Source organism: Trachypithecus francoisi, unplaced genomic scaffold (assembly GCF_009764315.1).
Source record: "Trachypithecus francoisi isolate TF-2019V2 unplaced genomic scaffold, Tfra_2.0 Lachesis_group15, whole genome shotgun sequence".
In the NCBI taxonomy this organism is placed as follows: Eukaryota; Metazoa; Chordata; class Mammalia; order Primates; family Cercopithecidae; genus Trachypithecus; species Trachypithecus francoisi.
This window is the reverse complement of record NW_022681460.1, coordinates 74,287,494-74,315,052: the sequence shown is the minus strand read 5'-3', so window position 1 is coordinate 74,315,052 and position 27,559 is coordinate 74,287,494. Positions and strand designations below refer to the sequence as shown.

Below are 27,559 nucleotides of genomic sequence, written 5' to 3'. Positions count from 1 at the left end.
GAGTCATATAAAGGAGAACTGATAACCTATGGGTATTACCTTTTTATATTCTGATGGCCTCATGGATCCCCTTTTTTTTTTTTTTTTTTTGAGGCGGAGTCTCACTCTGTCGCCCGGACTGGAGTGCAGTGGCCAGATCTCAGCTCACTGCAAGCTCCGCCTCCCGGGTTTACGCCATTCTCCTGCCTCAGCCTCTCGAGTAGCTGGGACTACAGGCGCCCACCACCTCGCCCGGCTAGTTTTTGTATTTTTAGTAGAGATGGGGTTTCACCGTGTTAGCCAGGATGGTCTCGATCTCCTGACCTCGTGATCCGCCCGTCTCGGCCTCCCAAAGTGCTGGGATTACAGGCTTGAGCCACCGCGCCCGGCCGGATCCACATTTTTAACTCCCTTTCACCTCATCTCCTGTTACTAATGATCCAAATTTTCTTTTCTTCTCCGTTTTACTAGTGTGAGGAACTATGCTAAATACTTGGGGATACAGAGGTAATATAAATATGACATGAAGGAAAGCTTTGAGTGGTTCAGTAGAACTTTGGAGAGTCCTAGGTAGGTGAAGGAGAATGGTGAGAATTCAGATTAGAAGAGTAAGTCATACGCCAGGTCAGACAGATGATGGAAGACCTGCAATCTTCAATTTGTATTTTTGAGTAAAGAATTATGCCTTGGGGTGCTTCGTATAATAGGAGTCCGTACAATGAACTGGAGTGAGGGAGAACTACGAAACCATTTGACAAAAAAAAAAAAAAGAAAGAAAAAAAAAAAAAACTGGTTGATGATTAACTGTGGGCCTTATTTGAGAGGTGGAGAACCGTACATGATGAGTTGTTTTTGATTTGAGAAGCAACAATTTGTTGAAACTTAGATTTTAAAATTAGAGTTGCAAGTTTGACAGCCAAAAAGGAATCACCAGAAGCCTCTTGGAAATAAATAAGCAAAAGACAGCAAAGTAGAGGGGACAATTCAAGTTATAAGATTAGACCAACCCTTCAGGCAAGTGGATTGTTTTGAATGAGAGAGAAGATGACTAAGTTAAAACCCTTGGTAAACACCTATTTTTGCAACGTAAGAGGAGAAGTTAATAAAGAAACACATTTGTAGATGTGAATGGAAATTCAAGATACGAGAGGAGAGGATCATGATAAGGCAAAGTAGCAGATCAGAATGCCACATGGTTTATTGTGCTCTCCTTGCCTTCTCCTATTTCTTACTTAGGGAAGCTACCTTCAGCTATGCATTTTAGAAGCAAGCACATAATCCTTTAAAGTTATAACTGCTAACTGGTGAACCCAGCTAACAGGTTAAGTAATAGTCATAGGAAAAAGAACAAAATTTCCAGAAATCTTAAGTAAGTAATAGGTTCTTTTCACTTAAAGAATATGTAACACTTCCACATACATACACTACATAATTTATCTGTATTTCAGGAGAAAAATCTAGGTTTACTTTTAGCTACTTTTAGCTACCATTAATGAAGAACCAGCTTCCTTAGTTTTTTGAACATAGAAACTAGGGCAAACACTGTAAATGAGGCCAATGAGAAGGCTTCAGGTGAGATTGGGGTGATGGGATGGGATTTGTGTAGATATTAGAGTTACTAAAGAGTAAGGGTAAAAGGTTTTTTTTACCCCCTATCTCACTACATAACCTGCTCCCTAAGGCCCTTTGCCTTGCACTAGTGCGAGAATAAAGTAGGAGATTGCATCTTTGTTGGTGGATAAAGGATTCTAGATAGTTGGAGGGGTCTGGAATGGGATGGAAAGAAGAAATTAAACCTCTATGGCCAGAGTGGAAAGGGACATCTCTGTGGTCATATGCTTTGGGCTGAAGTATATTCTTGGGCCTTCCATAAATCCTGCATATCTGTATTGAAAAATGTGTGTATACACAGTTAATATGTAATTATGTGGGTGCTTTTTACTAACTTAAATTTGTTATATATAAAGTTTGCACTTTCAGCAAAAATTGTGTATAGGTACATATTTGTACATTTGTAGAAGTGTACAAATTGCTTGACACTCAAAATACTAACTTTTCTCATATGCAGTATATTACAGTGATCTGACATGGCTAGTAAACTGATTTTTGACTACAAACTAAGGTTGACTAACTGTATAAAGTCAGCCAAGGAAAGGAAAATACTGTTAAGTCTATCCATATGCCTCAGGCCAACCAGTGTGATCAGCCTTATTGAGACTTGTTTTCTCTTATTTTCAGTATTGTATTTTGTTCCATCGTTTTCCATTTTAGAAACAGAGTCTTCATGGTGATTACTGAGGTTTTTAAAAAACGATGATTTAGGCCGGGTGCAGTGGCTCACGCCTGTAATCCCAGCACTTTGGGAGGCCGAGGCAGGTGGATTGCCTGAGCTCAGGAGTTTGAGAACAGCCTGAGCAACACGGTGAAACTCCTACTCTATTAAAATACAAAAAATTAGCCAGATGTGGCAGCCTGCATCTGTAGTCCCAGCTACTTGGGAGGATGAGGCAGAGAATTGCTGAACCCAGAAGGCAGAGGTTGCAGTGAGCCGGGATTGTGCCACTGCACTCCAGCGTGAGTGATAGAGCAAGATTCTGTTTCCAAAAACAAAAACAATAATAATAATAATAATAATAATAATGATTTAAAATGCCAGGAGTTTTCAGTAATGCTTGTTTAGGTGGAAAAGGGAGAAGTACACTTCAGCTGTGATTTTAGCAGCCCTTACAAATATTGATAAGCAAGATAGTCAGCAGCATCAGCCCTCTCACAGGTCCTCATTGTTGTCTAAGAACATGTAATGTTTTTTTACTTACCTGTCATTTAAGCACTATATGCCTAAAACAAGACACAAACTATTATAACCTTTATTTCAAATACTATAAAAAGATGGGTTGTTCCAAAACCATGGATGTAAACTGGTCTTCAAAGCATTTAGCAGTATTAACTCATTTCCTCCTCTACAATTCCACTTTAGTTTCATTGTGTAATTTGAAAACACTGGTAGAGACAAAGACAGGAAACAGAAAAGTGGGAAAGGAATGAGTTTGAAGATTTCAGGTAGACAGAATTTTTTTTTAATGTATACTCATTAGATAGATATAGTTCAAGACTCACCATAACTGGTTTGTTTGTTGATAAGGAAAGGCACTGGTGTTATTTAACTGCTTGATATTCCGTAGCTTTTTATCAAAGCTGAAACTTTCTTCAAAATTGGTTGTTTTCCTTCTCATAGAATGTGTTTTGGGAAACACTGAAATCTAAAATAAAAAAAGAAAATGGGCAAGGGAATGGCATAATTTTTATTTGTATATTTGTCTTTTAATTTAAACATCTTTATAATGCAGACAATTATTTTTAATTGATTTAAAGTTTGAAAATTTTTATGGTTGTCCCAGCTGCTCCAGTTCTAGCTGTGCCTCAGAGGGCTGCAGGTATACCTTGGGCCACTGGTCCAGAGTGCATAAGTTGTAAGCCTTGGCAGCTTCCACATGGTGTGTTAAGTCTGCAAGTGCACAGAATGCAAGAGTGAAGGAGGCTTGGCAGTTTCCATCTAGATTTCAGAGGATGTGTGGGAAAGCCTGTATGCCCAGGCAGAAGCCTGCCTCAGGGGTAGAGTCCTCACAGAAAGATCCTAGTAGGGCAGTGCTAAGGGAAATGTGAGGTTGGAGCTCCCACACAGAGTCCTACCTGGATCACTGCTTAGTGGAGCTGTAGGAGCGGGGCTGCCACCACCCAGGCCTACCTGAGTGGTAGAGCCACTGACAGCTTGCACCCTGAGCCTGGAAAAGGTGCAGGCTTTCAACTCCAACCTATGAGAGCAGCCACAGGGGCTGCACCCTGCAAAGCCATGGGGCAGAGCTGCCCAGGGCCACCACTTGTACCGGTGTTCCCTGGATGCTGGTCATGGAGTGAAGCATTATTTTGAAACTTTGAAGTTTAATGTCTACCCTGTTGGTTTTTGGACTTGTGTGGGGCCTATCACGCCTTTTGGGGGGTAGTTTCTCCCTTTTAGAATGGGGATGCTTACCCAATGCCTGTACCACCATTCTTTCTTAGAAGTAAATACTTTGCTTTTAATCATACAGGCTCACAAGTGAAAGGAATGTGCCTTGATTGTTAGATGAGATTTCAGACTTTTGAGTTGATGCTGCAATTAGTTAAAACTTTAAGGGACTCTTGGGAAGGGATGATTATATTTTGCAATGTGAGAAGGACATGAGAGTTGAGGGGGGCGGGAAGCAGAGGTGGAATTATATAGTTTGGATGTTTGTCCCCCTCAAATCTCATGTTAAAATGTGATCCTCAGTGTTGGAGGTGAGGCCTGGTGGGAGGAGTGGTCATGGGGGTGGATCTTTTATGAATGGCTTGGTGCCCTCCCCATGGTAATAAGTGAGTTCTCGCCCTGTTATTTCATGTGGGAAGTGGTGGTTTAAAAGAGTCTGGCATCTTTCTTGCTGCCTCTCCTACCTTGTGACACGCTGGCTTCCTTTTGCCTTCCATCATGAGTAAGAGCTCTTTTCTGTATAAATTAGCCAACATCAGGTATTCCTTTATAGCAGTGAAAATAGACTAATACAAGATGTAAACAATCTGAATAGCCAAAGCCTTCTGTATGATATCTGTATGTGATGATTTGGGGTATTCTAATTAAGTTATTTTTACTTAAAATTCCATCCCCTTTCAAAAAGGCCACTGATTCACAAGATGAATTATGCAGTGTGCATAACTAATGCATCCTATTTTGAGCTTTTTTTTTCCCTGCAATTCATTCTACTGTCATTGAAGAACCTACAGGAACCTCTTACTTCCTAACACTGCAAGTCCAAGCTCCTCTGTCAGATTTTCAGGTTTTCTGTAATGCTCCGTACTCTGCTTGCAGCACTATTTGCCAGTCCTACTTTCTTTGTAGATCAGGCTGCTCACTGTCTTCTCATTTTTTACCCTTGGAAATGTTGTGTTTCTAGCGGGCTTTGCCTAAGTTTTATCTTCTCTTCGAGTCTCACCTACATTATTCTAGTCCTTACATGAATTTCTCCGTTCTCTCAGCTCTCCCCCACCTGTATTTAGAGTTCTAACTTTATGAATATTACACTATGAATGTATTAACTACATTTTTGTGTATTATATTTTTGAATAAATTATATGGCAAGAACTTGAAGAGGGGGCTTTGTCTTCTTGATTAGTTTCTGCTTGAAAAGTTGCGGTAGTGTTTCATTTTTTAATCTGTAGATGGAAAAATACCTTATACTTGTTTATATATAACTTATATTTCATAACTTTTCCAAAATAGATCTCATTTACTCAATGATATTTTTCTTGGTCATTTCTTGATTTTTTTTTTCCTTTTAATTTCATGTCATTACTCACTTGTATAAAACTAAAGTCTATTTTCTTCAGTCCTTCAACATTTTTGTTTTTTTATTTTTTAATATTTTGTCTGCCACTATTCTGTTTCTTAGTTATCTGTATACTGTTTATAGCAGGTACTGTTCAAATACAAAGATAAATATTATGAAAATGAAAATATGGAAAAAGATGCTCAATGCAGATACTAAATAAGTAGAATCCCAAGTGGCCATGGATAAAATAGGCTTTGAGTAGATGTGTTACTAGAAATAAAAGGGAACATTTTATAATAATAAAGGGGCCAGTTCATCAAGAAAACAATACAGTTACAAATATCTGTGCACCTAAGAATAAGACTTTCAAACTATATGAAACAAATTGACAAAAAGAAAAGAAAAATAAGAAAAAATTCATAATCATAGTTGGAAATTTTAATACCCCCCGTTAGTCATTGATGGAATAGTTTTTAAAAATCAATAAAATAACACTAATAAAGAGTGGCCACATAAACTGTTGTCTAGAATGTGAAAAACCAAGAGCTTTCATACATTGCTTGATGGAGATGTTAGATGTTACATCCACTTTAGGAAAAGAGTTGGCCAGTTTTTTTTTTTTTTAATGCTAAACATACTCCCTTTACCCAGCAATTCCTTTTCTGGTTTTTATCCAAGAGAAATAAAAACATATGTCCGGAAAAAGACTAGTTCAGGAGCACTTATGGGAAGTTTATTCATAATAGCCCAAAGCTAGAAACAACCCTGATGTCCACCAACAGGAGCACTGGCAAACACATTGGGGTGTTAGATACAAAAAGGAACTGACTACTGATATAACCTGCAACATGGATGAATCTCGTAGACATTATGCTGAGGAAGAAAGCCGGAAGAATGCAAACTATATGACTGCCTTCATACACATGTGTGTGTATGTGTGTGTACATGCATGCACACCAAAGGAAGTTGCTCTAGGAAGGGATATAATTAGAAGTATGGTTTACCCAGGTATACTAATCTGTTTGTCAAAATATTGTGCACCGAAGATGTATACATCTCAAAGTATGTTCATTTTACTGCAGAAGTTAAATATTGAACTATTTTGCTTATAAGTTTGGTTTGTCTTAGTATGAGTTGGCAGTTCTAAACCTGCTTATTCTGTATTCTGGGAGTGACCAAATGATTAAATATATTGAGGGAGACACTTTTCTCACTTTTGAGGAATTCAGTTACGATGTGGAATGAGAGAAGACTAGATTGTGTTATGCTATTAAGTTGGAATTGTTGTAATCTTATTAATTCATGCTTTTAAAATATATTAGATGAATAGATATATAGGTATAATATGTATACTGTATGTGTACTATTTGTGTGTCTCTGTGCTCTCCTAGGAGCAATGATGCACCAGTAGCAGTGAGCGCACAGTGAGCATCCCTAGTACCTGATTTTCTATTCTAATTTTATTCTGCATAAGGAACCAGGACTTTCATAGAAAGTGCTTAATCTAGGACCGAGTCCAGGAAAGCTATAGATAAGGCCGGACCTTTTTGTGACAGAAAGTAGGAAAGTGTTATCATAATCATAGGACCCAGAAGCCGACTTGAAAGTGTTCCCATTGTCCAAGCCAGGGACAGTTTGAGCATAAAAAGTAGAATGATAGTAATGGATGATAACTCATTGAATAAAGAATCTGTATAGGTCCAGACTGATACACATGAAGAAATAAATGAATGAATAAATAATAGAAGAGCAGAGAAGGCTCATTTTCATAGGATTCTAACTATAAATGTACAAATAATAATAAAATTAGAAAATTATTAGTGAGCTTTAAAAGTAGTAGGTGGAAAGTTTGATAAAAAGAAGTAAATATACATATCTATGAATATCTTATCAAATTGCTTATTTCTTTCAGAGGAAAATAGTAATTCAATAATGAGAAAACTTGTCACACACCTCTTTAGGCCAAGTCATTAAACCTAACACCACTGATGTTGGCACAGCCCACATCATGTGCATCCTAATAAGATGATCTGAAAAAGACAAATACCGCTTCAGTGATAATGCTGCCAAAAATGTATAACCCAAACCTAATCATGAGGTGACATCAGACAAATCAATAGACATTTTACTGCTTGGTTGATATTTTTTTAAAAGTCAAGGTTGAGGTGATTCCAAGATAGCCCAACAGGAACAGCTACAGGCTACAGCTCCTGGTGTGAGCAACACAGAAGACGGGTGATTTCTGCAACTGAGATACCAGGTTCATCTCACTGGGGTGTGTCAGACAGTGGGTGCAGGATGTTAGGTGCAGCCCACCGAGTGAGAGCCGAAGCAGGGCAAGGCATCGCCTCTCCCGGGAAACACAAGGGGTAAGGGAATTCCCTTTCCTGGCCAAGGGAAACCGTGACACACAGCACCTGGAAAATCGAATTACTCCCACCCTAATTCTGCACTTTTCCAAGGGTCTTAGCAAATGGCACACCAGGAGATTATATTCCATGCCTGGCTTGGAGGGTCCCACACCCATGGGGCCTCCCTCATTACTAGCACAGCAATCTGAGATCTAACTGCAAGGCAGCAGTGAGGCTGGGGGAGGGGTGCCCACCATTGCTGAGGCTTGAGTAGGTAAACAAAGCAGCCAGGAAGCTTGAACTGGGTGGGGCCCACTACAGCTCAAGGAGGCCTGCCTGCCTCTGTAGACTCCACCTCTGAGGACAGGGCATAGCCAAACAAAATGCAGCAGAAACCTCTGCAGATTTAAATGTCCCTGTCTGTCAGCTTTGAAAAGAGCAGTGGCTCTCCCAGCATGGAGTTTGAGATCTGAGAACGGACAGACTGCCTCCTCAAGTTGGTCCCTGACCCCCAAGTAGCCTAACTGGGAGGCACCCCCCAGTAGGGGCAGACTGACACCTCACACGACTGGGTACCCCTCTGAGACGACGCTTCCAGAGGAACAATCAGACAGCAACATTTGCTGTTCAGCAATATTCACTCTTCTGCAGCCTCTGCTGCTGATACCTACGCAAACAGGGTATGGAGTGGACCTCCAGCAAACTCCAACAGACCTGCAGCTGAGGGTCCTGACTGTTAGAAGGAAAACTGGCAAACAGAAAGGACATCCACACCAAAACCCCATCTGTATGTCACCATCATCAAAGACCAAACATAGATAAAACCACAAAGAAGGGGGAAAAACAGAGCAGAAACGCTGAAAATTCTAAAAATCACAGCGCCTCTCCCCCTCCAAAGGAACATAGCTCCTCACCAGCAATGGAACAAAGCTGGATGGAGAATGAGTTTGACGAGTTGAGAGAAGAAGGTTTCAAACAATCAAACTTCTCCAAGCTAAAGGAGGAAGTTCGAACCCATCGCAAAGAAACTAAAAACCTTAAAAAAAGTTTAGACGAATGGCTAACTAGAATAACCAATGTAGAGAGAAGTCCGTAAATGACCTGATAGAGCCGAAAACCATGGTAGGAGAACTACCTGAAAAAAGCACAAGCTCCAGTAACCAATTCAATCAACTGGAAGAAAGAGTGTCATTGATTGAAGATCAAATGAATGAAATGAAGCAAGAAGAGAAGTTTAGAGAAAAAAAGACTAAAAAGAAATGAACAAAGCCTGCAAGAAATATCGGACTGTGTGAAAAGACCGAATCTACATCTGATTGGTGTACCTGAAAGTGACGGGGAGAATGGAACCAAGCTGGAAAACACTCTGCAGGATATTATCCAGGAGAACTTTCCCAACCTAGCAAGCAGGCCAACATTCAAATTCAGGAAATACAGAGAATGCCACAAAGATACTCCTTGAGAAGAGCAACTCCAAGACACATAATTGTCAGATTCACCAAAGTTGAAACGAGGGAAAAAGGCTAAGGGCAGCCAGAGAGAAAGGTCGGGTTACCCACAAAGGGAAGCCCATCAGACTAACAGCAGATCTCTCTGCAGAAACTCTACAAGCCAGAAGAGATTCAACATTCTTAAAGAAAAGAATTTTCAAACCAGAATTTCATATAGAGCCAAACTAAGTTTCATGATTGAAGGAGAAATAAAATCCTTTACAGACAAGCAAATGCTGAGAGATTTTGTCACCACCAGGCCTGCCCTGCAAGAGGTCCTGAAGGAAGCACTAAACATGGAAAGGAACAACTGCTATCAGCCACTGCAAAAACATGCCAAAATGTAAAGTCCATTGATGCTAGGAAGAAACTGCATCAACTAACGAACAAAATAACCAGCTGACATCATAATGACAGGATCAGATTCACACATAACAATGTTAACCTTATATGTAAATGGGTTAAATGCTCCAATTAAAAGACACAGACTGGCAAATTGGATAAAGAGTCAAGACCAATCAGTGTGCTTTATTCAGGAGACCCATCTCACGTGCAGAGACTCACATAGGCTCAAAATAAAGGGATGGAGGAAGATCTACCAAGCAAATGGAAAACAAAAAAGGGCAAGAGTTGCAATCCTAGTCTCTGATAAAACAGACTTTAAACCATCAAAGATCAAAAGAGACAAAGAAGGCCATTACATAATGGTAAAAGGATCAATTCAACAAGAAGAGCTAATGATATATCCTAAATATGTATGCACCCAATACCAATACCAATACCAATATGTATGCACCCAGATTCATAAAGCAAGTCCTTAGAGACTTACAAAGAGACTTAGACTCCCACACAATAATAATGGGAGACTTTATCACCCCACTGTCACCATTAGACAGATCAACAAGACAGAAAGTTAACAAGGATACCCAGGAATTGAACTCAGCTCTGCACCGAGCACACCTAATAGACATCTGCAGAACTCTCCACCCCAAATCAACAGAATATACATTCTTCTCAGCACCACATTGCACTTATTCCAAAATTGACCACATAGTTGGAAGTAAAGCACTCCTCAGCAAATGTAAAAGAACAGAAATTATAACAAACTGTCTCTCAGACCACAGTGCAATCAAACTAGAACTCAGGATTAAGAAACTCTGTCACAACCGTCCAACTACATGGAAACACAACAACCTGCTCCTGAATGACTACTGGGTACATAATGAAATGAAGGCAGAAATAAAGATGTTCTTTGAAACCAATGAGAACAAAGATACAACATACCAGAATCTCTGGGACACATTTAAAGCAGTGTGTAGAGGGAAATTTATAGCACTAAATGCCCTCAAGGGAAAGCAGGAAAGATCTAAAATTGACACCCTAACATGACAATTAAAAGAACTAGAGAGGCAAGAGCAAACACATTCAAAAGCTAGCAGAAGGCAAGAAATAACTAAGATCAGAGCAGAACTGAAGGAGATAGAGGCACAAAAAACCCTTCAAAAAATCAATGAATCCAGGAGCTGGTTTTTTGAAAAGATCAACAAAACTTTTAGGCCACTAGCAAGACAAATAGAAAAGAGAAGCATCAAATAGATGCAATAAAAAATGATAAAGAGGATATCACCACCGACCCCACAGAACAAACTACCATCAGAGAATACTATAAACAACTCTACACAAATAAAGAAGAAAACCTAGAAGAAATGGATAAATTCTTGGACACATATGCTCTGCCAAGACCAAACCAGAAAGAAGTTGAATCGCTGAATAGACCAATAACAGGCTCTGAAATTGAGACAATAATTATTAGCCTACCAACCAAAAATAGTCCAGGACCAGACGGATTCACAGACAAATTCTACCAGAGGTACAAGGAGGAGCTGATACCATTCCTTCTGAAACTATTCCAATCAATAGAAAAAGAGGGAATCGTCCCTAACTCATTTTATGAGGCCAAAATCATCCTGATACCAAAGCCTGGCAGAGACACAACAAAAAAAGAGAATTTTAGACCAATATCCCTGATGAATGTGGATGCAAAAATCCTCAATAAAATATGGTAAACCAAATCCAGCAGCACATCAAAAAGTTTATCCACCATGACCAAGTGGGCTTTATCCCTGGGATGCAAGACTGGTTCAACATATGCAAATCAATTAATGTAATCCAGCATATAAACAGAACCAAAAACAAAAACCACATGGTTATCTCAATAGATGTAGAAAAGGCCTTTGACAAAATTCAACAGCCCTTCATGCTAAAAACTCTCAATAAATTTGGTATTGATGGTACGTATCTCAAAATAATAAGAGCTATTTATGACAGACCCACAGCCAATATCGTACTGAATGGGCAAAAACGATGCATTCCCTTTGAAAACTGGCACAAGACAGGAATGCCCTCTCTTACCACTCCTGTTCAGCATGGTGTTGGAAGTTCTGGCCAGGGCAATCAGGCAGGAGAAAGAAATGAGGGTTATTCAGTTAGGAAAAGAGGAAGTCAAATTGTCCATGTTTGCAGATGACATGGTTGTATATTTAGAAAACCCCATCGTCTCACCCCAAAATCTCCCTAAGCTGATAAGCAACTTCAGTAAAGTCTCAGGATACAAAATCAGTGTGCAAAAATCACAAGCATTCTTATTCACCAGTAACAGACAAACAGCGAAATCATGAGTGAACTCCCATTCACAATTGCTTCAAAGAGAATAAAATACCTAGGAATACAACTTACAAGGGATGTGCAGGACCTCTTCAAGGAGGACTACAAACCACTGCTCAACGAAATAAAAGAGAACACAAACAAATGGAAGAACGTTCTGTACTCATGGATAGGAAGAATCAATATCATGAAAATGGGCATACTGCCCAAGGTAATTTGTAGATTTAGTGCTACCCTCATTAAGCTACCAACGACTTTCTTCACAGAATTGGAAATAAAAAAACTACTTTAAAGTTCATATGGAACGAAAAAAGAGCCCGCATTGCCAAGACAATCCTAAGCCAAAAGAACAAAACTGGAGGCATCACGCTACCTGACTTCAAACTGTACTACAAGGCTATAGTAACCAAAACAGCGTGGTACCAAAACAGAGATGTAGACCTGTGGAACAGAACAGAGCCCTCAGAAATAACACCACACATCTACAACCGTGTGATCTTTGAGAAACCTGACAAAAACAAGAAATGGGGAAAGGATTCCCTATTTAGTAAATGGTGCTGGGAAAACTGGCTAGCCATATGGAGAAAGCTGAAACTGGATCCCTTCCTTACACCTTATACAAAAATTAATTCAAGATGCATTAGAGACTTAAATGTTAGACCTAAAACTGTAAAAACCCTAGAAGAAAACCCAGGCAGTACCACTTAGGACATAGGCATGGGCAAGAACTTCATGTCTAAAACATCAAAAGCCATATCAACAAAAACCAAAATTGACAAATGGGATCTAATTAAACTACAGAGCTTCTACACAGCAAAGGAAACTACCATCAGAGTGAATGGGCAACCTACAAAATGGGAGAAAATTTTTGCAAGCTACTTATCTGACAAAGGGCTAATATCCAGAATCTGCAAAGAACTCAAATTTACAAGAAAAAAACCCATCAAAAAGTGGACAAAGGATATGAGCAGACAATTCTTAAGACATTTATGTATCCAGCAGACATATGAAAAAATGCTCATCATCCGTGACCATCAGAGAAATGCAAATCAAAACCACAATGAGATACCATCTCACGCCAGTTAGAATGGTGATCATTAAAAAGTCAGGAAACAACAGGTGCTGGAGAGGATGTGGAGAAATAGGAATACTTTTACACTGTTGGTGGGACTGTAAACTAGTTTAACCATTGTGGAAGACAGTGTGGCAATTCCTCAAGGATCTAGAACTAGAAATACCGTTTGACCCAGCCATCCTGTTACTGGTTATATACCCAAAGGATTATAAATCATACTGCTATAAAGATACATGCACATGTATGTTTATTGCAGCACTATTCACAATAGCAAAGACTTGGAACCAACCCAAATGTCCATCAGTGACAGTCTGGATTAAGAAAATGTGGCACATATACACCATGGAAAGCTGTGCAGCCATAAAAAAGGGTGAGTTCATGTCCTTTGTAGGGACATGGATGAAACTGGAAACCATCATTCTCAGCAAACTATCGCTAGAACAGGAAACCAAACACTGCATGTTCTCACTAATAGGTGGGAATTGAACAATGAGAACACTTGGACACAGGAAGAGGAACATCACACACCGGGGCCTGTGGAGGGGGTGGGGGAAGTGGGAGGGATAGCGTTAGGAGATATACCTAATGTAAATGACAAGTTAATGGGTGCAGCACAGCAACATGGCACATGTATACATATGTAACAAACCTACACGTTGGGCACATGTACCCTAGAACTTAAAGTATAATAAAAATAAAATAAATAAATAAATGAAAGAAAACAGGCACCTTAGTCCTACAACCATATGATGACCTGAATGAGCAGGAAATGGTTCTATTGTGCCTCCAGAAGGGCTACAGACTGCTGAAAGCTTTATTTTATTCTGATAAGATGTGTAGCAGACCTACTGAACTATAAGATAATAAATTTGTGTTGTTTAAAAAACAAACAAAAAAAAGTAAATTCAAGAAATACTAATCATGCTCCTTAGATTAGATCTGGGCCTGGGGGGAAAATAACTACAAAGGACATGATTGGACAATTGACAAAATTTCTTGGGACTGTGGATCAGACAGTAGTGTTGTTGAAATATTAAATTTTCTGATTTTTGAGATTGTCCTAGATTTTGGAAAGTGCAATGAAAGGGAAAGGGGACACAGTGTCTTCTATTTACTCTTAAATGGTACAGAAAAAAAAATAGATACATACAGACACACAAGCTTTTTTTTTTTTTTTTTTTTTTTTTGAGACGGAGTCTCGCTGTGTCACCCAGGCTAGAGTGCAGTGGCGTGATCTCAGCTCACTGAAAGTTCTGCCTCCCAGGTTCATGCCATTCTCCTGCGTTAGCCTCCTGAGTAGCTGGGACTATAGGCGCCCCCCCACCACACCCAGCTAATTTTTTGTATTTTTAGTAGGGATGGGCTTTCACTCTGTTAGCCAGGATGGTCTCAATCTCCTGACCTCATGATCCACCCGCCTCGGCCTCCCAAAGTGCTGGGATTACAGGCGTGAGCCACCGCGCCTGGCCGGACACACACACTTTTTATATTTATATATATATATATATATATATTTATACATTTATATATAGAAATAAATGAATAAAACAAAAATTAAATAGTTGGAGAATCTGAGTAGAAGACATATGAGAGTATGTTGTCCTATTTTTAAAACTTCTGTTTGATGAAAACTATATATTTTTTTTCCCCAGAAAATAATTAACATTGGTTTCTTGTCTTACCCCAGTAGATTAAGTATTAAACAGTTCCTGACCATACCTTGTTTGGAAATCTTTTGTTTACTTGGAACGTATATTCCAATGTTATGATATTTTAAAAATGGAGTTATATTTATGTATTTGTATATTAAGTTATAGTTACGATTTTGGGGGTATAGTTTTGCTCTCCTTTTTAAAAACTTGTTTGATGAAGTTATAGTTGCTTTGAAAAATATAAAGAGATTAAAATGTTGAATAAATATCAGGAAATACATGTAATCTGTGACTATAAATATTTCAGTATCTGAATCATTTTAATAATACATTTGTTCAGTATGTGTTTTTCAAGCATTTCTTATACCACTTCTCAGTGTTCTCGGAGTTATGTGGAAGTCTTGTTTATATAATAACTTGGGAGGTTGAAGGACTAAGAGTATAAATGCATTTGTGATGTTGCCACAAAGTTAGAGGTTATTAATCCCATTGTTATCACTGACTACTTTGAAAGTGTTATGAAAGCTGTGGATTCTCAGGCTAATGTGTATTGCATTTTTGCAATTTTTGTAATTTGGGGAGAGTTCCAGGAAGAAGCAAGATAAAGTGCTACATTTTTGAGACTACAGTACAAGCTACCTATTCTTGTTCAAGAAATAACAAGGAGAACAATGTGGCAGAATCCAAAATGAGAAGGAGTGATAGGATAGGAGATGAGGATGAGGGTGGTGGGGGGGGAGGATTCAAACAGAGAATTGATAAATTTTGACTTGTATTTTTAAAGTATTTTTCCTTTCTGTAATGGACAAGATTGGAAAAGGCAAACTCATTAGTACATTATTAAATAATCAAGGTAAAAGATCTTGCTAGGATCAGAGTTTGCAGAAGAGGACATGGTGAGTAATAGTTGGATTCTGGATGTATTTTGAATGTAGAGCTGACAAAATTTAACAGATTCATTGGCAAACTGTAAAAGATACAGAGAACTCAAAAATGACTCCCAAGAGTTGGACCTGACAACTGTAAGATCATTCTTAACCACTGTAGCCATTTATAGACTTGTGGGGGAAAATCAGGACTTATCAAATAAACACAAGAAATGTGGAATTGGGTATATACTTATACAAAATCCTAAGGTTCAGAGAAGTCTGAACAGAAGATATAAATTTGGAAGTTAGCAAATACACCTCATGGTATTTAAAGGTGGTATATTTATTAGACTGCATGAGATCATCAAGTGTAGAAAGAGGAGACAAGTAATCCAAGAGCTGAAGCCTGAGGTACTCCTGACACTGGGACATGAAAAAGAACCAGTATAAAGGACTGAAGGAGCACAGCAAGGGAGAAGGAAAACCAGGAGGTCTTGATAACCAAGAAAGCAAGTGTAAAGTGGGGCATCAAGGAATGGGGTGGGAAGTAATCACCTGTTCATGCTGATAGGGGTCAAGGAAGATGGCATGTAAGCCTTGAATTTAGGTGGCAAAAAGCACAGTTACTTTCACACCAACCTAATAGGAATATAGAAGTAATCTGTAACCTTGACGAAAACTGTTGCAGTGAGTAGTGGGGATTAAAAACTTGCCTAGGATGGGTCCAATATAAAAATCAAAGAGGAAGAATTAGATAGAGACAGAAGAATTAAAACTTTGTCTTTCAAGGTGACTTTTTGGTATGCTAATGGAGAATAATTTATATCACATTTTTCATCGTTCTAGCCAGGAATTTATTATTACATTCTTGTGAATCTTAAAGGTACTAAGTTTGAAAATCTCTGCTCCAGCCTGCAGTTGCTGTTCTCTAGCCAGTCATGCTTCAGTGTAGCAAGTGATTTAAAAATTAAATGAAAATTCATGGTAATTCTTAAGTGGCCAAAATTTACAGTTGTCAGTGATTCTCATCAATCCAGTAACAAAACAGGAACTTAGAGGCCAAGGACAAAAGTAAAAGTTCTTTTTGCAGTTCCTGTTTCTTAGAAAGGATGTCTAATCAGCAAAAAGGAGTTAATGAATTTCAAAAATACATCTTGAAAATTTCCTTTTAAAATAATGTTTAGTATCCGGCATCCTTTACATCCTTTATTTTAAATAAAACAACATTGAAAAGTGAATTAGTGGAGTTACAACTGCCAGAAATTTCTGCTAAATAGTATATACATCAGTGTCTAGGAATAGGGATGTTTTGGAAACAGTATGAAATAAAAAATGTTAAGTTGCTTTACTGAAATGAGCCCTTTTCAACTTAGTTTCTTAAATTTCGCTTACTAATGCAGAAACCCAAATTGTTTTAAACTTCTCTACACTGCTAATACTTAGATATTAGGACTGAAAGAACCTTCTAAAGTCATTACAACTTTTCCACTAAGTCTTTAGACAGGATTAAATTATTTCAGATAGAAAAAAATTTGTCCTAATTTTAAAGACCCTCAAAGAAGGCAGTTTAAACTTTCCTTAGCAATTTATTCATCTACTTTTAAAATAGTTTTCTTTGTAACTACCAAAAGATACATTCTACATTGATAAACATTAAGTAGCTGACCTTTAAGGCTTATTTTCTATTATTTCATATATTTTAATCTGAGTTGCAAATTGCAGTGTGGTAATTGTAGTTTACCAAGATAGACCCGAATGAGTGGCTAACTTTACTACTAAAACAGTATGACCTTCAGTAAATTACTTTATTTTTGTAATGACATTTCTTCGTCTCTAAAATGATAGGATTATTGAATCCCAAGAAAGAAGGATGAAGAAATATGGGACTTCAGATAAGACATGTGCCAGATTTAGGAATGTCAGTTATTGCCTGGTTTCACATTAGACTGTAAAGCTCATGCTTGACTCATTCATCTCATGGATCCCCAGCGCTTAGCATAGTATCTGACTTGAGTAAATAATAAATAACTGTTGATTTAGTGGAAATGAGGGCGCTTCATAGGGAGTAAGCATTTGCACTTAGCCTTGGAGGAAAGGAGACTGGGCAGAAAGGAAACCATATTAGATAAGAGAGAATAACATGAGAAGAGAATACAGGTAAGACAGGGATCCAATCTTGATTGAGGGAAATGGAAATAAGACTGAGTGTCCACAATGTGGAGGGCCTTGAATGCCAGATTAAACTGTATTTATACTGAGCCTGTCCTATAATGTCTCAAAGCCTTAGTGTGAGTACAATGTGACCTGCCTAAATTTCGAGGTTCTGATGAGGACCAAGTAGAGGAAAATGTGTGGAAATACTTTATAACCTGTAGGATGTTCTAAAGATGTCAGTCCAATACTTTAATCTTGTCTTGGATTTATCTTATCCAACTAGCATTTAATATGTGTCTTCTATCCATGGCATATTGATTTCTTTATCTTTATTCCCCAAATATTTCCTTATTTCTACCTTTGCTTGTACTTTTCCTTCTCTCCAGGATCTTGTTACCGCTTCAGTTTTTTCATAACTTACCCATCCTGCATGGCCAAACTAAAGCATCATTTCCTTTACCTTATTCTGTTTTTTCTTTATTCTCTGAATTGTTCCATGTACTTACTATAGGAAACAAGTGTAATACTTCCTACTAAGTGTGTTTTTATAGTAATAGTTCTTTGTATTTTAATTTCATATCCATAGCCAGATGATTAGCTCCCTAAGGGCAGAAATAATGTATTGACTTACTTTATATATCCCATATTGCTAATTAAAGGTCTTAATTAATAGCAAACTTTTACAGAGCCTAAAAGTATGTTGAGGTTAACTATACATATCTTATGTTTTCCCCCAAAGAGGGAAAATTTAAACCACTAAAAATGTAGAGTAGATAATTACCTTCATTAGTTTTCATTGCTGGAGCCTAGGTTAATAATAAACATTTTAAAAGAATGTCATTTTGCAGATACTGAATTCAAGTGGACATGTGAACATAGAGATTCAAATCTGATAATAATCTAACATTTGTAGCCCTTCAGTTCTAATCGCTCAAGATTTTGAAAAATTAAAAATCTGGAAAAGTCAGTGCTTTAGCATATATTCTTTGCTCTGAAAGAATGAAAACGAAAGAAAAAGGTGAACCACAGGTTATTGCTGTTTCTATAGGCCTAAAACAAACACTGGAAATTTCAAGTCATTCTATCTAACTGTATCATAAATGTAACAGAACTTACTAAATCCAATAGCCCCTTACATACGACAGAAATAATGATCTCTTTATTCAGAAACTTCAGTTAGAATCAGTTAAGCTGTCATACGTTGGAGATATGTATGCATCTTGAGCAGCTACTACATACTGATCACAAAGCCAAGTAGTTGGTATAAACAACAGATAGACTCTTCTTTTAATGAGCTTATATTGTAACGTATGTGTGTGTTTTGAGAGTCGGAGAGGACACTTTGTCAGCATCCTTATATAATTACAAACTGTGATAAATGTTGTTTTAAAAAAAGATGTAAGATTACTGGAGAGTCTGACCTTAGATTGGGAACATTAGGAAAACCTTTCTTAGGAAGTGGCATTTGATCTGACATATGAGGAATGAGCTGAATAGGAGTGAGTTAGCTGGGTGAGGAAGAAAAAAGACAACAGGCAAATAGGTTGTATGGGCCATGGCGTGTGTAGTAACAGAAAAAAAATGCATAGCTGGATAGTAGTCAGTGAATGGGATAGGGACATTGAGAAGAGGTTGGACAATCAAGAATCAGGTAGAGTAGACCCTTGTATCCAAACTTAGAATTTATTTTGCATTTTAAATGAAAAGATTGATATTAATGGATTTATATTTTAGAAAGATCCCTGTACTCGGAGTACTAGATGAGGAAGATGTGGTAGGGCCTAGGGCAAGAATGGAAGTTGGGACAAATTAGGGGGCTATGCAGCGAAAATGGGGAGATGAAGACCAATCAAGGTATGTTTCAGAAGGAAAATCAACTGGATTCTTAGTGAATTAGGTCAGGGAGTGGGGAGAGAGGCAAAGCATAGGGATAACTGTTAAAAATGACTCCTCCCATTTACTTGAGAGTGAAGTTCCCAGAGGAAAGGAAAGGTGGTAGGGGGATCAAAAGAAGAGTTTTAATTTTAATTGTATGTGAGACATCCAAGTGGTGATGTCACATAGTGAGTTGGATATTTGTCCAAGCAGATTCTGGCTAGATTCATAAATTTAAGAATAATAAATTTATCAATAGTACTTAAAGCTATGGGGAGGCATATGAAGTGGTAAAAAAAAAAAAATAAGCTAGATGGCAGGATCATGATGCTTGTATGAATCTGGTAGGTGGTATAATGACTTAAGACAGCCCACTGTAAGATAACAAATGGCAACTGGTATGTTGTATGTACTTGAGATGGGGGAGAGGGAGAATGAATGAATGTACATTATCTGAAGGGAACTGCCTGTATTCATTCAGCTCAGATAATTATTACTAAATAAATGTGGGCCCAGATCTTTCATTTTTAAAAGAGAAGTTAGAAATTTGGCTTTTCTGTAACTTTTCCCATATTTGAATATAGAAAACATAATTCTTATTAAAAATTCTATATGTGTTGTTATTGATTGCACCCACTATTTTGCACTCTCTGCTAGGACAGAGTATTTAAAATTACTTGAAGGTCAGCTGGAAGATTAGGAGCCAAAGGAGATAGGAAAGAAACCAAGAGAATTGAGTGTCACAAAAACCAGAGGTAGAGAATGTTTCCCAAAGATTGGCATAGTCCAGGGCTTTTAATATATTTACAGAGTGTAGCAGTTTGGTAAGATGATACCTAAAAAGTGTGCCTTGGATTTTCCAGAGTGGACTAGGCAGTTGATATTAGCAAGGTCAGTTCCTCAAATGAACTGATAACTTAAGTGAGGTACAGGCTGACACATGGGGGCGCCCTACCAGTAAAAGACACAGGCATATTCAGATTCCCTAACCTTTTGTGTTACTGGAGAATATGAAGTAAACAGAAAAGAAATACACCCTCCCCAGCCCCAGAGTGAACTGAATGGTAAAGAAGTGAAGACTTTAAATGTGGATACTTCTGTCGGAAAGCTCATTTGTGAAGTGGAGCAAAATGTCATACCTGGAAGAAAAATCAGAATCCATGTATAGATTTTTTAATTGAATATGTAAGAGGAGTGTTTGATAAGAAGGAAATGTGATACGAATTCAGTAATTTAGGGGTTAATTTTTTTAGTTTTCTGTACAGAAGCTACCTCTAGTAGTATCTAGAGACTCACATTATAGAATACTCAACTAAGTATCTGGACCACATGCTGCATTTGTACTCATCATGACCTAGTGGATCTTTGCAAAAGGATACTCTATTTCTTTTTTTTTTTTTTTTTTTTGGCTGGGAGGAGGTCTGGAGCTGGGCTGGTGCAGTGGCGCAGTCTTGGCTCACTGCAACCTCTGCCTCCTGGGTTCACATGACTCTCGTGCCTCAGCCTCTTGAGTAGCTGGGATTACAGGTGTCTGCCACCATGCCCGGCTAATTTTTTGTATTTTTTGTAGAGATGGGGTTTCACCATTTTGGCTAGGCTGGTCTCCAACTCCTGAGCTCAGGCCATCCACCCTCCTTGGCCTCCCAAAGTGCTAGGATTACAGGCATGAGTCACTGTGCCTAGCTATTTATTTTCTTCTTCTTCTTCTTTTTTTTTTTGGAGACAGACTCTTGCTCTGTTGCCCAGGCTGAAATGCTGTGACATGGTTTGGCTCACCACAACTTCTGCCTCCCGGGTTCAAGTGATTCTCCTGCCTCAGCCTCCCGAGTGGCTGCGATTACAGGCGCTTGCCACCGCAGCCAGCTAATTTTTGTATTTTCGGTAGAGACAGGGTTTCACTATGTCGGCCAGGCTGGTCTCGAACTCCTGACCTCGTGATCTGCCTGCCTCAGCCTCCCAAAGTACTGGGATTACAGATGTGAGCCACCATGCCTTTTTTCAGATAGTAAAACCACATTCGCTCTCAAACTCTAATGTGCATATTTTGCTCTCAAACTATAATGTGCACCTGGGGTTCTTGTAGTGCAGGTGCAGACTGGCACTTGTAGATCAGGTTCAGTAGATCTGAGGTAGGCTTGAAGATTCTGCATTTCTGACAAGTTCCCAAGTTATAACGATGCCACTATAAAGGTCAGTTGAAAATATAAACTAAAAATCACTAGCACATCCAAAATTCTAAGAGGTTTTTATATTTTTTAAAGCAAATTTTAATCTTATATCCTGTAACATTAGCATATCATGTAAAATTAGTTTTAAGGCATAGAAGAGGCAACTAACAGGTTCTTCATCTTTTCAGTTCTTCTTACAACAACCTAATTAGGTATTATTTTTCCCTTTTTAGAATCAGTGTGACTGAGGTTCAGAGCTGTTAACTAGCACGTGACTAGTTAAAAAGTCAGGTTTACCTATCAGTCTAGCATTTGCTCTAACCACTACATCATCTTAGTTTTTTTTTTCTTCATTTGTACAGGTCTTTTTTTTGTCTTTAGTGAAAATAATTAAATCTATTGTTATTTTTATATTTAGTCTTAGAATTCTACTTTAGCCTGTTTCTCCCCTGTGCAGAAGAGATGCAAATTTTCCTGGAGGGACACTGCTGTTTTTACCTTGCATATCCTTTCTGAAATGTTAAATGATAGAACTGGGCATGCGTTTTGAGAACAATAGCTTTTCATGAATTCTGTCAAGCCTTAAATACTTGGTGGATTCTAGCAATAGGGCGGGAGTTGCCAGTTTCTTTCAGAGCTGTAATCTGCATAAATAGGTTTTATGTCAGAAATATGATATAGATCATCATAAATGTTTACTCTTTACTTCTTTACTGTAGTCCAATGTTGATATAAAAATGCTCTCTTTTAGAATGTGAAACACAGGAAGTATGCCAGATGGAAGGCAACATACATCCATAATTGTTTAAAGAATGGGGAGACTCCTCAAGCAGGCCCTGTTGGAATTGAAGAAGATAATGGTATGTATTTATTTATTCTGAGTAAAAGGACTTAGTAGAATCATAATTATTCAGTAGATTATTCAGAGTTTTTGGAGGGAACAATACAATTTTGTTTTCATCAGGCCCAGAATCTCTAAAAGTTAAGTATAAAATCATAAACTTAGGGACAGTGAGAAATAGAAATAAAGGTCAAACTTGTAATACCTGTCCATGTCAACAAAATGACTTATCTGTCTCCTACTTTTAATCAGATTTCATTCCTGTTATATAGGAAAGGCAATCCATTTATAATTTATAAAATGTTTTCAAACCACAAAGAATACTGTATAATTTTTTGTAAATGTCTTTGAGTTGTGTAGGTTATTTGGGGAGTTAGTAACTTACATTCACATGGTTCAAAAAAAATCATAGAGTATATAAAAAATATGAAGTGAATTTCTCCTGTCTACCACATCTCCTACCAAAACTCAAGTAAGCATTGTTTTTAGTTTTTTTGTGTATCTTTACAGAGATAATTTTTTATGAATTTACTACCGAGTAGAAACATATATGCTCCCGTTTTTCACACAACTGGTAATATACATGCTGTTCTGTACCTGGCTGTGTTTTTTTTTTAAACTTAATATATACAGGAAAATTTTACCATCACATAATGTGTTTTACAAATTTTAATCATGAAAAAAAAAAGGTCATTATTTTACTTGGCCTTTCAGTTAATGTGTAATAGAAAAGGGAAACCTTTTTTCACTTACTTGTTTTTTATGTATTAGACGTAGTGAATAGATGGTTATAAAGAGAATGACCACTGTTCTTGGAACTGAGAAAATTCCAAACGATCCTTGCATTTTGCTACACACTTTTAGGCATATATGAAGATAATTACCCATTACAGGCATCAGTAAACTTTCTTAAAGGATCAGATAATAAATGTTTTCAGTTTATGAATGATACTGTCTTTGTTGCAACTGTTTAGCTCTGCTGTTATAGTACAGAAGGAGCCATAGATAATATGTAAAAAAATGAGTGTGGTTGTGTTCCAGTAAAGTTTTATTTACAATAACAGGCCACCAGCCCACTGGCCATAGTTGGCTAACCCCAATCTGATTAATCTCTTTAGATCTAGTATTATAATGAATTATATTGAAATATTGCCTGTTATTGAACCAGCTTTACATTGTGTAATAAACCCCACTTGGTGATGATATATTTGTTTTTATTATACTGATAGGTTCATTTCACTACTATATCATTTAGGATTTTTACGTTGACATTTATAACTAAAAATGGTCTACAGTTTTCCTTTTTGGTATCAATGTTATGATGTTATGCTTACTTCATAAATATAATCAGAATGTTTCTAGTCTTTTTCTATGCTTTGGAACAGTGGAATTATCTGGTCTTTAAATTCATCCTAGACATTTTTTTGTGAAACCAGCTAGCTGTTTTACTTTTCAGGACTATTTTAGATGTTTCATTTTAGGTATACTGAAATACCTAATAAATTGTCAGTTTGGGGTTTTTGGCTTTCTTTCAATATCAATGACTTCTTTAAAAACTCTTTAACATTTTGCCTTTGAAAGTAGGAAGTGTGCATTTTGATTATCACATTGATCTGTTTTGTTCTGAAATGGTTATTGTAGGCCCTTACTATTAATAATACCAAATAGATTATTTAATGTAGATTTTGTTTTCCAAAAGTCAGCTTAAATGGAAATTGTCATTTCTGTTATTTTCATACAGATTTGATGGAGTTTCTGGATAGTAGAATATTGTAAGCTACAGAATATTAATAATAAATCCTCTACAATATAAAGAAGAATATGTTCACTGCATACTTTTTCAACTCTTTAACTTAAAACATAACCTGGTGTCATAATCAGGGCTTAATGTCATAACATCTAATAATATCTTCTCAAAGATAGCCTATATATCTACAAGATATAATGTCATTAAATCTGAATTTGTGTGAGAAAAGTCTTAAGACTTTGATTTGTTTTCTTTTTCTGAATGTAGAATTATATTCTGTTGTGTTTTAGGATTAACTCTTGGATCATAGTCTAAGTGTAAAAGATAGTATATTTCACAAAAACCTAATTTTTTATTGTTCTGGAATTGAATTTCTAGTAAAACCAGTATAAAATAATAGATACTGTACTTTAGTTAACTTAGATAAAGAACAAGAGTATATACTTTTGAAAACAGTACTGTGTATTAAGTTCTAGCTGAATACCACATCACCATGACATTTTAATAGATATTACAAACAGGCTTCAACTTATCGTTTAAGGTATACTTTTTCACCTTTAAGAAGATAGCAAAGCAATATGCATTCAATAGAAACTGTACTTCGAGAACCCTTACAAAGTCATTGTTTTTCACTTGCAGTACAGTATTTATTAAATTACATAAAGGCTTTGTGTTAGATGATTTTGCACTAATGTAAGTGCTCTGAGCATGTTTCATGTAGGCCAGGCTAAGCTATGATCTTCAGTAGGTTAGGTATTTTAAATGCATTTTTTACTTAGATTTTTGACTTACAGTGGGTTTATTGGAATGTAACACCATCATATGTTGATGAGCATCTGTAGAATTAATGATAAAAAAAGAACAATAGATCATTGAAACCACTCATTTTATATGGTAAATTTGTTTTGATACAATGTCAAATTTACTGGAAAATTGCCAGAATGATATAAAGAATTCCGGTAGGCCTTTGATCCCAAATTAAACATTCTCTCATTGATTCATAGTCTCTTTCTCTTTCTCACCCCTTGTCCCCTTTTCTCTCTCCCCACTCTCCCTACCACACATACACAAGAAAGGACATGAGGTTATTTTATTTATAGATAGATAGATAGTGTGTGTGTGTGTGTGTGTGTGTGTGTAAAATTTTAAAATACAACCTGGTATCATAATCTGGTGTTAATGTCATGATTTTTAGCTGTATCTCCTTAGAAATGGCTTATGGCTTCACAAGACGATATATATATATGTATTTTTTTCTATATATGTATTTATTTTCTATATATATATTTATTTATTTTCTGTATATATATATATATATAGAGAGAGAGAGAGAGAGAGAGAGAGGTCTTTGTTAGGAATTAGAGATATGCTCTTTTACTCCTGAATACTTCTGTGTTTTCTAAGAATAGTGGCATTCTTTTTACTACAGTGTACTTATCAAAATTGAGAAGTATAGTATTTATTCAGTGTATCAACTGATCTCCATCTGTATTCAGATTTCAGCAATTGACTCAGTAATACCCTTTGCAGTTTTTTTCCTCATGCAAATAGATCATACGTCGCATCTGGGTGCCATATCTCTTTAGTGTCCTTAATCTGGGGTAGATTTCCAGTGTTTCTTTGCCTTGATGTTTTTGAAAAGTACAATTACTTGTTAACTATTCCTCAATTTGTTTGTCTGATGTTGCCTCATAATTAGTTTAACCCTATGCATTTTTGGCAGAATAGCCCAAAATAAGGTTTTATCCTCCCTGGCTTATATTAGAAGTATACGATTTTGATGAAATATTGGTGATGTTAAGTGATCACTTGGGTAATGTGATGTCTTCTGAGTTATTCCCCATTAAAGTTATTTTTCCCTTTGCTATTTAAGGAAGATACTTGGATATTACGTAAATATCCTATATTTTTTATGCAACTTCACCCCCTAGGTTGATGATTTATCATTCTTTTTGTTTTAATTAGTTGGCACTCTACCATGAGGATGGACTTTCCAGTCTATACATAAATAAATGTGTGTGTTTATTTAATTATTTACATCAATATGGGCTCATGAATTTATATTCAGTGATTATAATTCATTACCCATTATTCTTTATTATGTTCCTTTATGTGACTCCTGTTTCAACTTCTGCACCAGTTGTGGTTTCATTACTTGAGCAAATTAACATTCTTTGGTACCCAGTATACAGCTGTTGATCTGGCCAGTGCCTTTTTCTTCATAGCTGTCCATAAGGTTCACTAGAAGCAGTTTGCTTTCAGTTGGCACGGCCCCAGTACACCTTCACTGTCCTACCTCAGGGGTGTATCAACTCTCCAGCTCTATGTCACAATTTAGTTTGCAGGGATCTTAATAGCTTTCTTACCCTTCCACAAGATATTACATTGGTCCATTATATTGATGACATTATGCTGATTGGACCTCGTGAGCAACTAATCTGGACTTAGTGGTAAGACATTTGCTTCTCAGAGAATGGGAAATCAGTCTGACTAAAATTCAGGAACCTCAGTGAAATTTCTAAAGTTCTAGTAATATGGGGCATGTCAAGATATTCATACTAAGGTGATATTGTTGTATCTAGCCACTCCTACAACCAAGAATAGAGTACAGTGCCTAGTGGACCTATTTGGATTTTGGAGTCCACACGTTCCTCATTTGGGTGTATTACTCTGACCCATCTGCTGAGTAACTCAGTCTTCTTTTCTTTTTCCTTTATCTTAACTATTCTGTCCTTTGAGCGTCCACATAAATTTTAGAATTAGATTTTCAGTTTCTCTTTTTTAGAAAAAAATGCCTACTGGGATTATGATTAGTATTAAACTTAGGGAGAATTAATTGTCTTTCAGTACATGAACATAATATATCTGTCCATTTATTTAAGCTTTCTGTAATTTCTTTCAGCAGTATTTTAGATTTTTTGGAGTAGAGGTTTTATACTTCTTTTGTTAAATTTACTTCAAGTATTTTGTGTCCTTTCATTCTCTTGTAAATGAAATTAATTTTATAATTTAGTTTTCCAGTCGTTTGCTTCTAATATGAATTACAATTGATTTTTGTATAATCTTTTATCTTGCAACCTTGCTAAATTTACCTGTTGATTCTGATAATTACTTTGTAAATTCATTGAGAGTTTGTATGTAGATAATTATGTCATCTGCAAGGAGAGACAGTTTTGCTTCTTCCTTTCCAATCCTCATTTCTTTTTCCTGCCTGTTGTGCCAGTGGCAATAAATATGTCCATTGTTTTGTTTGGTTTTTTGCCCTGTGCAATACTGAGAAATTTTCTTTAGTTCTAGGGTGCTGAGAAGTTTTGTCATAAATATTGAATTTTGTCAAGTGCTTTTTATGCAC

General features: G+C 36.9%; 1 protein-coding gene across 1 annotated transcript in view; it reads left to right on the top strand.

Annotated features, from left to right (window-relative positions):
* VTA1 (vesicle trafficking 1) overlaps positions 1 to 27,559 on the top strand; it is an 81,897-nt gene that overhangs the window by 28,703 nt on the left and 25,635 nt on the right. Inside the window, exon 5 of the mRNA XM_033235284.1 lies at positions 22,371 to 22,479. Coding sequence (XP_033091175.1) covers positions 22,371 to 22,479 — 109 coding nt within the window. The remainder of the gene's footprint in view (positions 1 to 22,370; positions 22,480 to 27,559) is intronic.